Source organism: Oryctolagus cuniculus, chromosome 4 (genome assembly GCF_051225735.1).
Source record: "Oryctolagus cuniculus isolate XC-2025 breed Fujian yellow rabbit chromosome 4, ASM5122573v1, whole genome shotgun sequence".
Taxonomy (NCBI): domain Eukaryota; kingdom Metazoa; phylum Chordata; class Mammalia; order Lagomorpha; family Leporidae; genus Oryctolagus; species Oryctolagus cuniculus.
The window spans coordinates 81,952,716-81,965,621 of NC_142870.1; the positions used below are offsets into that span (position 1 = coordinate 81,952,716).

At 41.2% G+C, this 12,906-nt stretch overlaps 1 protein-coding gene and 1 pseudogene across 7 annotated transcripts in view; both read right to left on the reverse strand.

Annotated features, from left to right (window-relative positions):
- Positions 1-12,906, reverse strand: part of LMLN (leishmanolysin like peptidase) — an 88,543-nt gene that overhangs the window by 49,650 nt on the left and 25,987 nt on the right. For 6 of the 7 annotated variants that reach the window (XR_016233154.1, XM_002716542.6, XM_089331892.1 and 3 more), the window contains 2 exons: positions 8,210-8,304; positions 4,839-4,956 (listed from right to left, as the gene is read on the reverse strand). Coding sequence is in view for 5 of the 7 variants with exons in the window: in XM_002716542.6 (XP_002716588.4) it covers positions 4,839-4,956; positions 8,210-8,304 (213 nt within the window). In the remaining 2 variants the exon portion in view is untranslated. Of the gene's footprint in view, positions 1-4,838; positions 4,957-8,209; positions 8,305-12,906 lie in introns of those variants that run through there. The other variant, XR_016233155.1, reaches the window with a different exon arrangement.
- On the reverse strand, positions 370-1,038 carry LOC138849450 (protein MAK16 homolog pseudogene; annotated as a pseudogene).

Genomic DNA, 12,906 nt, shown 5'->3' on the forward strand with positions numbered 1-12,906 from the left:
GCCTGTTTGGTTTCATGTTGCAGGGTCTCCTGGCCCTGAAACTTCAGAGATCTCTCCAGCGGAAAGGCTTTTCTTCCTATCTCACATGGTACAAATGGAGTCTTTCATACTAAACACTGTGTCAGAGTTCTTTCCCCTTTTTTGTTTCCTTTTACCCCCAGAGGACTAAGGACAAGAGAACAAGAGAAAATGGAAGTCCTGCCATGGTAGGAAAAATACACGAAGGAATTCAGCATTCAACATTTAGAACTAGTTACACTCAGTCTCATCGCAGCTTCACGAACTGACCTTTTAACCTTTGTGGGCTTTAACTATTATTCAAGATATATGCTACGAAAATATTCTGTTCACAAATTAAGGCATTCCTCCACTGACTCCAGATGTCTTGTCCACTGAAGTCACAAAAATATTAAAAACACAAATACTGTGTTATATACAATATGAAATAACAAAACCTGGAAGTGTGTTCAAGTCCTGTGTGTAACTGCCTGGGGGACTTCAGGTAGTTTTGGTCTGCTCGTACTCTATCTCTACACAGGCTTGCTTTCTCTGCAGATGCCCTCTCAAGCGTGTTCTGCCTTTGTGTTTTGCATTAGGGGCCTTTTCTTCTTCTTCACTGGGGGACTTGCCATCCTGGCCCTCATCACTGCTGGCATCCAGTTTAGGCATCTCCTCAAAACCAGTCATGTCACTCTCATCCACCTCTTCATCTTCCACAAATTCTTTTTCTCACATCTTCATCATCTTGTTCTCTGTCTGAAGAGTTACTCTCCATTTTCTGTTATTCAGGGCCTTGTAGAAGGCATGAATCGGGTAGTTGTAGATGTCGTCATATGTATCTTGTTTCAGTCTTTCCAGTAATTCGCTTTCCATGGCATTGTCCAATTAAGCAGCTATTAATATGCCTTTACCTCTCTTCTTTTCTTCCTATGCTCTACTTTCTTACTCAAAATAACACATTTTCTCTGTTATTCTAGGGTAAATTAAAATTAAAATTAGGTACTGGGTTACCTTGGTGAATGTCTACATAAATTTGTGTCAAATGAAATGGGGGGCCGGCGCCGCGGCTCACTAGGCTAATCCTCCGCCTAGCGGCGCCGGCACACCGGGTTCTAGTCCCGGTCGGGGTGCTGGATTCTGTCCCAGTTGCCCCTCTTCCAGGCCAGCTCTCTGCTGTGGCCAGGGAGTGCAGTGGAGGATGGCCCAGGTGCTTGGGCCCTGCACCCACATGGGAGACCAGGAGAAGCACCTGGCTCCTGGCTCCTGCCATCAGATCAGCGTGGTGCGCCGGCTGCAGCGCGCTGGCCGCGGTGGCCATTGGAGGGTGAACCAACGGCAAAGGAAGACCTTTCTCTCTGTCTCTCTCTCACTGTCCACTCTGCCTGTCAAAAAAAAAGAAATGGGACCAGTAAATTAGATTTTCATCTATTTGCTCCAGCGCTTTCTCATGGTTCTTAGTGAGCTGAACCCTTCCCACATACGCCTGGGAAAAGCTGCTCATTCTGTCACCTTCATTTACAAGTAGCACTGTCCTTTCTCTTCTTTGACAGTGGCATACTAGCTGTTTGTCAGAGGGCAGGATGCCTGGTTGCAGAGTCCAGTCAAGCTGTATTCATTTCGGCAAAAGACCTTTGTCACTCCTTCTCTCTGCCTCTGTAACTCTGCCTTTCAAATAAATAATTAAATCTTTTTAAAAAATTCACAACTGATTTGTATATGTTCATTCTGTATACAGAAACTTTACTGTATTCTTTAACTAGTTCTAATGGCCTTTGTTGGAGTCTTTATGGTTTTCTCTCTCTCTCTCTCTCTCTATATATATATATAGTATATATTTTTTTAGTTTGATGTAATGTCATTGTCTGCCGTATTATCAACAAACTGCAACAATTTCACTTCTTCTTCTTCTATCCGGTTGTCTTTTATTTCTTTATCTTGCCCATTTGTTCTGGCAGACTTCTAATATTATGTTGAATAGAAGTGGCAGTAGACATCCTTGGGGGCCAGTGTTGTGTGTTAAGGAGCCTCTAGCAATGCAGGCAACCCATATCACAGTGCAGGTTTGAGCCCTAGTTGCTCTGCTTCCCATCCAGCTTCCTGCTAAGGCACCTGGGAAGGCAGCGGATGACAGTTCAAGTGCTTGGGGCCCTGCCACCCATGTAGGAACCCAGATGGAGTAGCTGTTTCCTGGCTTTGGCTGGGCTCAGCCCTGGTGGCTGCAACCATTTGGGGAGTCAATCAGAAGATGGGAGATTCTCTCTCTCTCTACTTAACACACTGCCTTTCAAATAAATGAATCTTACAAAAAATAAAAAGGAGACCTTATCTTGTTCTATATCTTGAAGGAAATGACTTACGTTTTCATCCTTGAGTATTGTTTTCTAAAGATTTATTTATTTGAAAGGAGAGTTGTAGAGATGGAGAAACAAAGAAAGGAGAGAGATCTTACATCTGCTGGTTCACTTGCAATTTGGCCACAATGGCAAGGACTGGGCCAGGCCGAAGCCAGGAACTTCCTCTGGGTCTCCCACTTGGGTGCAGGGTCCCAAGTACTTTGACCATTTTCTGCTGCTTTCCTAGGTGCATTAGCAGAGAGTTGGATTGGAAGTGAAGCAGTTGGGACAGGAGCGGGTGTTACAGGTGGTGGCTTAACCTGACACACCACAATGTCAGCCCTGAGCTTCATTCTGTTAATGTAATGGATCACATTTACTGATTTATAAATGCTGAATCATACTTGCAATCCAGGGATAAATCTCATTGGCTCATGCATGACCCTTTTAAAGCAATACTCAATTGGATTTGCGTGCATTGTATCAAAGACTTTTACATCTCGGTTCATTAAGGACGTTGACCTGTGATTTCTTTGTGACATCTTTGTCTGGTCTTGGTTCCTGGTAATGCTGGCCTTACAAGAGTTTGGAAGCATTATCTCCTCTTGAATTTTCTGGAAGAGCTTGAGAAGAACTGATATGGTTTCTTCCTTAAATGTCTGATAGAATTCATCAGTGAAGTCATACTTTTCTCTGATGGGAAAATTTTTATCACTCAATCTCTTAGTGGTATGTTTAGATTTTTTGTTTTTTCTTGATTCAGTCTTAGTAAGTTGTATATGTATAGGAATTTATTCATTTCTTTAAGATTATCCAGTTGGCAAATAATTATTCATAGTCTCTCATGATCCTTTGTATTTCTGTGGTATTAGTTGCAACATTGGCATTAGTTGCTCTTTCATTTCTGATTTTATTAAATTATTTTGTCTAGTCTAGCTAAATGTTTGTCAATATTAGCTTTTCAAAGAATCAACTCTTGGTTTAATTTATCTTTTGTATTGTTTTTCTAGTCTCTATTTAATTTATTTCTCCTCTGATATTTATTATTTCCCTCCTTCTGCTAACTTTGGGCTTAGGTTGTTTCTGTTTTTTGAGAAATAACATTAGGAGGTTTATTTGAGAACTTTTTCTTGTTTGATGCAGATGTGTATTGCTGTGGACTTTCCTCTTAGAACTGCTTTGGTATATCCCATAAGTTTTGTTATGTTTTAGTTCCACATTCATTTGTTTCACGATATTTTCAAATTTCTCTTATTTTCTTCATTGACCCACTGGTTATTCAGGAGCACACTGTTTAATTTCCATGTATTTGTGAAGTTTTCAAAATTCTTTCTGTTGATTTCTAGTTTTATATCATTATGGCCAAAAAAGATAATTGATTTAACATTCTTGAATTTGCGAAGGCTTATTCTGTGTAGGGATCCAACTATCTGAGTTATCTCTTCCTGCGTCCCAAGGTGTGCATTAGCAGGAACCTGGAATTGGAAGTGGAGCTGATACTTGAAGATAGCACTTTGATATGGGGTGCAAGCATCCCAAGTGGCATCCTAACTGCTACACCAAACATCTCTGCCCCAAGAATCATCAAATACGGGTATAAACTGCTTTTATTACAGATATAGTATTTGTAGGGGGAATAAAAGTTGTTCAGAAGAATGTAACCTTACTTATTAGGTTTTATCTGTCCATCAGTCAGAGATTACCAAAGCTGGGAAAAAGCCTAACAGCAGTGTGAAGAGCTACCCACAGCAAAGAGCTGTGTCACCAAGGAAAGGAGAAAGAACAGCTTTCTGTCAGTAAATAAGGGAAAAATGGTCCCTGTGATGGTTGATTTTATGTGTCCACTTGGCTGAGTCAATGCCCAGACATTTGAACAAGTATTATTCTGGATGTCTTTGTGAAGGTGTTTTTGGATGAGACTAACATTTAAATCACTGGCTTTGAATTACAGCAGATTGCTCTCCACAGTGTGGGTGAGCTTTGAAAGAACAAAGACTGCCTTCCCCTGAGCAAGAAATAATTCTGCTTGGACTCAAACTACAGCTCTTCCCCGAGTCTCCAGCCTGCTGGTCTCCCCAATCAGATTGGCATCAATAAGCTTCCACAGTCACAGGAGTCAATTCCTCTAAAAGAAATCTCTTCTTTCTCTCTTTCTCTCTCTGTATATGCGTACATCCTATTGTTTGGTTTTTCTCAAGAATTTTGACTAATACATACCCCGAATTAAAGGATAATCAATTTTGTAAACAATATCAGTGATTCTAAAAGGTATCACAATGGAGGTGGCACTGGTCAAGATGGGGGCCATGAGAATCACTTTCAAATGTCCAATTTCTCAGATTTCTATTGGCTTGTAGCTTTTTGTACTGCTTTAATATTATTTTTTCTACTATAGGCTCTGAAATTTAACCATAAATTCTTAAATGAAAATGAATAGTAAAGAAAGGACCATGATGAAGGAGAAGAGCAGATAGCTCATCTGACATGAAATTCAGTAATACTTACAACAACACGAGGTGTTACTAGGAGATACACAGTGTGACGAACCATCTTATTATCTCGAACATCCCATAATCTCTCCACTTTCCGAACTACTTTATCACTCCATTGATACAATCCAAGACTGCAATTATAGAATAAAAAAAGTCATTTTTGCAAATTTAATTCCACTTTAAATGTAAAAATCAATATGAAATTAAAATATTTGGGAGCTAACTACGTACCAAGTTCATGCAAAGTAGTTGATAAGCATTTTCTAATTTAATATCTTCAACAAGTCTATGAAATTATCATTATTATTTTGTATGTAAATCTCCCTAAGGAGATGAAGTTAACTTGCTCAAGTTCACATAGTTAATACTGAGCTAAGATAACAATTAATTATTTCCTTTTGACAAATTAGGTAAAACAAAAGCAAGCACAGAAACATATGCAAATATACAAGGGAACTTTAAAAGCATGACATAGTGATTTAGTGGAAAAGTAGAATTTAATAATTGTGCCATGGATCTGGTTACCCATCCAGCAAAAAAAAAGTTAAACCCTTATTTCATGCCATATACAAAAGTAAATAGTTACTGCTGATCTGCTTTTCTAAATAAATTAACATTAACATATCAGTATTGCCACGTACAATAGATAATTACTAAAATGTAAAACATAATCTACCCACATTTTCCCACAACACTGACTGTACTGAAAGTAAAACAAGTGCAGTGTGGGAGAAGAGCCTGGCTGGTGAGAAGAGCCCTGGCTCTGTGGATAAGTCATGTGAGCTTCTGTACCTCAGTGTCTTCAACCACAAACTGGAAGGATGAAGCTAAAAGGCCTCATACCTTACCTTGTTTTCACATCTACAGTTTCCTTAGGTTACCCACAAAGGCACTATTACTTATGGCACCTAACATGCTATGGTTCTCCGATTTCATTCTTAGCAACCTTCTAAAGGAGAAGTTCAGGGGCTGGCATTTGACTGTGGTAAAAATAACAGTTAGGACATGTTCCACACTGGAGCAGGACAAGTTCGACACTTGGCTCCAGCTCCCGATTCCAGCCTCCTACTATTTTGAACCCTAAGAGGCAGCAGTGATGGCTCAAAGAGATGGGTCCCTGCTACCCACATGGAAGACCTGAACTGAATTCCTGGCTGCTGACTTCAGCCTGGCCCAGTCTTCGTGGACATTTTGGGGGAGCGAATAAGCAGATGGGTGTGAGTGCATGCTTTCTCTCTCACTCTTCTCTCTCTGACTCTCAAATATATAATGTGGAGAATCCCACAGGAATCTCAAAGAGAGTCACGGATCACCGCTTACCTGGAAAGGAGATGAACTGTGGAAACACAGTAAAACATTGAGTTAAGAAGTTACCACTAGCCACAAAATAAAAGTAAAGTGGAGTTATAAGTCAGGAGCTGAGGCAATGCCTAATGGCTGTTAGGGAGACACTCCTAATCACACCAAGCAGACATCTCTGGTCAGTCAGATAACAGTGTGCAATGGACAGTACCCTCCTACCCATGCTGACTGGACAGCTCAAACATAAGTAAGGCAGGAACAGTATTGACTGGACTGTTCAACTGCAAGCAAGGAGGAAACAGCATTGATTGGACAAGTTGGAGGATGGCAAGCTGCCAAAAATGAGGATAAAAAGGGAGCCCTTGCACCACTCTCCATCCTCTCGGGGATCATGGCCCAGTGTGTGTGAACCTCTGGATCTCCACACATCCAGAGCTGAAGGGGCAGCCTGCTACTCTGCATGGAGCAGGTAGCAGCACAAGCCGACCTGCAGAGCTGTCCCTGAGCTGTAACCCCATTGTCTGTGTGAGTGTGTGTGTGTGAGTGGGCCCAGTGCGAGCGAACCTCTGGATCTCCTCGCTCTTGGAGCTGAAGTGCCAGCTTGCTAGCCCCCTTGTTAAGCTACACAAGGCGACTACGGGATCAAAACTCCAGCCAAGATGCTGCCTCACCGCCTTGCCTGGAGTCCTTATCAGCCTACTACCAGACTGACCATAAAGCTGGACCAGGCCTCTCAGCAGGGGACCTCTCCAACTTCTCGCCTGGCCGTCCGCCTGGTAACTTTGAGCCTACTTCCCAGAGTGACAGCCTTCCCACAATTTCCTGCTTGTAAGTGACTGATCCGAGATCCTTCTCTGCTGAGACATGGAGCTCTAGACCTTCAACACTGACACTCTTTTTCGTGACCATGATACGAGCCTTGAAAACGCAGCTTTTACAAATAATATTAGTCATGTGTAATATAATATAACTATGCTTTGACCCTATGCAAGGTATCTGTAAATAATGCTGGAAACCTTGATGTACATATACCATTATAATTAGATAGCCCTCAAAATTACTTTAACACAGTATACTGTGATCTATGGATTAATGAACAAGTTCAAATAGTATTATTGATATTGATATTAATGGTGTTGATTCCAATAGTCCTCTAGTCATTAAGGAAATAGTGTTACTCTGATAGTTAAGTATTATAGTAAATAAGTTAAGTAGAAGATAAGTAGTTATGTTAAGCTAAGTAATTCAGTAAGTGTGTTAAGTTAGCAATAAGTTATGATAAGTGATTTTATTGATATTATATATAGTGATATTAGTGATATTGATAAGTGTGTTAAGTAATTATGTTAAGTTAGGTGATTAGGCCAAATAGTTAAGCTAAGTAGTTACGTTAAGCTAAGTAGCAAAGTTAAGTAGTTAAGTCACATTAAGTAGTGGTGTTTATTGATAAGTGTATTAAATAGTATAGATTGATAAGTATATTGATACTGATAAGTGTATTGACCTCAGTGAGCATGCTGATGAGTAGTGTGATAAAAAAAAACCCTGGTGTGTAAGCAATGAAATCTCTCATTGGAAAGACAGTCTTGTGTCCTGGTGTTCCTTTCTTCCCCGTGACTGACAAGTCGTACATCGCACTTGCTACTGTCGAGTTGCATGACAGTAGGTGCTCGCGACATATAAATACTTTTTTTTTTTTTTTTGACAGGCAGAGTTACATAGTGAGAGAGAGAGAGACAGAGAGAAAGGTCTTCCTTCCATTGGTTCACCCCCCAAATGGTCGTTACGGCCAATGCGCTGTGCCGATTTGAAGCCAGAAGCCAGGTGCTTCACCTGGTCTCCTATGTGGGTGCAGGGCCCAAGCATCTGGGCCATCCTCCACTGCCCTCCCGGGCCACAGTAGACAGCTAGACTGGAAGAGGGGCAACCGGGTTAGAACCGGTGCCCCTACCGGGACTAGAACCCGGAGTACCAGCGCCGCAGGCAGAGGATTAGCCTAGTGGGCCACGGCGCCGGCCAATACTCTTTTTTTTTTTTTTTTTTTTTAAAAAGAGAGAGAATAACAACAAAACTAACAAATACCTGTAATTAAAAGGTGGGAGACCATCTGCAAACCTTGAAGTTAGAGGATTTCCATCTTTATCATGGTAGAATGCAAACAGCCCGGCAGAGAAACCCTACAAGGAAGAGTTCAGAATCTCTTAAAGTGTAAAACATCAAGTTTATTATATCCCTCTTAACATGCCTGCTTTCCTAAGAGATGTGATCAAGTACACAACACTGCCAGAGGAGCCTCCCTCACACTGGGGTTGGACAACAGTTAAATGTGCCATTTTTACGAATCTCTTAGTGTCTAATTACTTGAAGTAAACATCTGCAATGAAATTGTTCCAAACAGCATTTAAAAACTATGTACAGGATAAACACTACAAACATCAATTACTGTGCTATCATGATCCTTAACAGAGTTTAAAAACCATACACTCCAGAGCACCAGCTGTTGTGTTTTCTAATTCCTCTGTCTGCTTTTTAAAGTTGTCTGGGCCTTGTTCCTCGTTTCTGAATGCTGGACTGGACAAATGCTGAAAGGGTTGAAAAGATGGAAGCAGGACAGTGAACTGCATAGCCAAGACTGACACAGGCTTAAAATAAAATACACAGATTCGATTAAAAATTACTGTGAAGATGTACATTTGTATGTGTTCAAATACAGATATAAATATCATCTAACAATTTAATTTGTCTAATGTGGGGAAGGCAGGTAGTCATTCTTACTCTCTTCCTATAAGGATGCCTACGGTTATCAGAAACAGTAGCAGCCCATGGCTCTGCATAGCTACACACTTTCATAGCCCTTTTACTATATTTTATTCAGTAGTCTCAGAATTTTTTTTTCAAAGATTTATTTATTTATTTGAAAGGTAGAGTTACAGAGAGAGAGAGAGAGAGAGAGAGAGAGAAAGACACACAGAGAGAGATTTCCCATCGGCTTGTTTATTCCCCAAATAGTCCCAACAAGCTGGAGCTAGGTCAGTCAAAGCCAGGAGCCAAGAGTTTCTTCTGGGTCTCCCACAAGGGTGCAGGGTCCCAAGACTTGGGCTATTCTCTGTTGCTTTCCAGAGTACATTAGCAGGGAGCTGGATCAGAAGTGGAGCAGCCAGGACTCAAATTGGTGCCCATATGGGATGTCAGCTCGCAGGTGGTGGCATTACCTGCTATGCCACGATGCTGGCTACCTCCCACCCCCAGTATTTCTAATATGGTGATTTTACCCATTACTCTACCATAAAAAACAGTGGCGGATAGCCCAAGTACTTGGGCTCCTGCACCCACATGGGAGACATGGAAGTAGCTCCTGGCTTCTAGCTCTGGCCTGACTTGCCCTGGCCATTGTGGACATTGGTGAGTGAACCAGCAGATGGAAGATCTTTCTCTCTCCCTCTGCCTCTTCCCCTCTCTCTGTAACTCTTTAAAATAACAAATAAATAAATCTTTTTTTAAAATTAAATGATTAACAAACAAAGTACTCCCTGTAAAGTTATGTATGCCTGCCACTATCAACCACTGTAGGCCATGGTGGTTTCAATATTAGATGAGCCTTCTGAAGTCCGAGTGCCTGGAAAAAGTTTCAAGCTGATAAGTTTTTTTTTAAGTTAAAAAAATAAAGTTAGAATATGATAAAAGATGAGAGAAATTATACCATTCTAAGCTTTGTATAATGTCAGTGAATTGTATATTACACCTCTATAAATTTTCTTAACAGACTCCATTAACTTTCTTTTTGTCTTAAGGACTTAAAAGTAAAGAAGAAAAAAACATATAAGAAAACAAGAATAATGTGAATTTCATCATCATTTTGTCAAGACTTGAAAAACATGGAGTTCATAGTTATATCAGCAAAGAATGTTGGCGTAGAAATTTACTAGGTGACCAGTTATGATTGTTAGCTATCTGTATACAAGCTATAGCATATTCTCAATGTATAAAGCATAAAGAAGTAGTTATAGAGTAGTTTGATTTTGGGACCAGCATTGTGGCACAGCAGGTTACAGTCCTGGCCTGCAGCACCAGGATACCATATGGACACCAGTTCAAGTCCTGGATGCTCCACTTCCAATCTGCTCCCTGTTAATGTGCCTGGGAAAGTAGCAGAGAAGGGTCCAAGTCCTTGGGCCCCTGTACCCACATGGAAGACCTAGAAGAAGCTCCTGGCTCTTGGCTTTGGGTCTGCCCAGCTCTGGCCACTGCAGCCATTTGGGGAATGAATCCGCAGATGGAAGACCTCTTTCTCTCTACCTGTCTTTGTAATTCTGTCATTAAAATAAATAAGTCTTTTTTTAAAAAATGCTTTGTTTTTATTATTGTATTAGAAAAGAAAGCAAGAAAAGAAATCTCAGTAAGGAAAAGGAAATGTCAAACAATAATTTTGTGGTTTTTAGTTCCTTTCTCTATCTATTTGAGTGGTGAAGAGATAAAGAATGGAATCTGAATACTTTTATGGGAAGCACTCATTATCTCATTAAAATTTAAGACTTCTTAAAAATACTGTTTTTAAAATCTGATTATAAGCATAGAAATTCACATTGTAAAAAAAATTTTTTTAAGATTTATTTATTTATTTGAAAGGCAGAGTTACACAGAGAGAGAGAGAACAAAAGACAGAGGGAAGTATCTTTATATGCTGGTTTGCTCCCAGATGGCTATGATGGCCGGGACTGCACCAGGCCAAAGCCAGGAGCCAGGAAGTTCATCAGGTCTCCCATGTGGGTGGCAGGGGCCAACCTCTTCTGCTTTTCCCAGACACATTAGCAGGATGCTGGATTGGAAATGTTGGAAATGGAGCAGCTGGGACATGAACCGGCACCCATATGATATGCCAGCACTGCTTGACTGTGGCTTAACTGGCTGCACAACAGCAGCACTGGTCCCAGTTATTTAATTCTTTTTTATTTTATTTTATTTTTTTTTTTTTGACAGAGTGGACAGTGAGAGAGAGAGACAGAGAGAAAGGTCTTCCTTTTTCCGTTGGTTTACCTTCAGTGGCCATTGCAGCCGGCACACTGAGGCCAGCGCAATGCGCTGATCCAAAGCCAGGAGCCAGGTGCTTCCTCCTGGTCTCCCATGCGGGTACAGGGCCCAAGGACTTGGGCCATCCTCCACTGCACTCCTGAGCCACAGCAGAGAGCTGGACTGGAAGAGGGGCAACCGGGACAGAATCCGGCGCCCCGACAAGGACTAGAACCCTGGGTGCCGGCACTGCAGGCAGAGGATTAGCCTATTGAGCCGCAGCACTGGCCCCAAATTATTTAATTCTTATTGCTCCTCAAGACAGTTTTTAAGGCTTAAATTATTAAAATATATGAAAAATCAAAAAAAAATAGAAATGCATGCATCTTCTTTAAGAGAATTATGATATTAGTTTTGCCATACCATCTTCAGATTTTTTTTAAGAAGGAAATCATTGGAGAGCAATATTGCTGAAGCCCTATAATCTCATCCCTTTCTCCTACTTCTCCCAGAGGTAACCACTACCTTGACATAAGGGTGCATAATTCTCATGAACGTTATTATACTTTGACTATACTCATATTTATAACCATAAACAAGATACACTTTTATTTGTGGAGATTAAAAACTTACAAAAGTGGTATCATGTTTGGTATACACAAAAAATGGAATATTAACCAGCCTTAAAGGGGAATGAAATTGTACATATTATTACATGGATGAACCTTGAAGACACTGTGTTAGGTGAAATAAGCCAGACACAAAAAGACAAATATTGTATGATTCCACTGAGGCCCCTAGAATAGTCACACTCACAGAGAACAGAAAGCAGAATAGAAGTTAGGAGGAGGAACTGGGGAGGCAAGTCAGTGAGTTCCATTCCAGGATGATTTCTTTTTGTCTTTTTAAAATTAGACAGGTGCAGGGGCAGAGTAAGAAAGCAAGACAGAGAGAGCTTCCATTTGTTGCTTTACCCCTCGGCCAAATGCCCACCCAAATGTTACCATTTGAAAGTACACAGTTAGAGGGGTAGGCAGTCTGGCACTGGCAGGACAAGCTGCTGCTTGGGACACCTGCATTCCACTCTGGAGCGCCTGGTTCAAGTTCTGGACAGGATGCTTCTGAGCCAGCTTCCTGCTAATACACCTGAGAAGGCAACAGTCAGCCCAAGAACTTGGGTCTGTTACTGACACGGGAGACCCAGACGGAGTTCTGGGCTTCTGGCTTCAGCTTGGCCCACTCCTGGCTATTGTAGGCATTTGGGGTTAGTGAACCAATAAATGTAAAGTTTCTCTTTCTCTGTCTCTCCCTCTCTCTCTCTGTCACTCTGCCTTATAAATAAACGTATCTGTTGCTTTTCTTTGGTTCTCTCAGTATTGAATTATCTATAGTTCTTTGTGCTAAAAATGTTACTTAGAATGATGCTTATCTTTCACTACAATCACCAGGTTCAACTTAACTTTTAAAAAAATTATTTATTTATTTATTTATTTGAAAGGCATAGAGAGAGAGAGAGAGAGAGAGAGAGGTCTTCCAACCGCTGGTTCACTCCCCAAATGGCTGCAACAGCCGGAGCTGAGCCTAAATGAAGTCAGGAGCCAGGAGCTTCTTCCAGGTCTCCCACATGGGTGCAGAGCCTCAAGCACTTGGGCCATCTTCTACTGCTTTCCCAGGCCACAGCAGAGAACTGGACTGGAAGTGGAACAGCTGGGTCTGGAGCCCATATCAGATGCCAGCATTGTAGGCAGTGGCTTTACCTGCTCCACCACAGT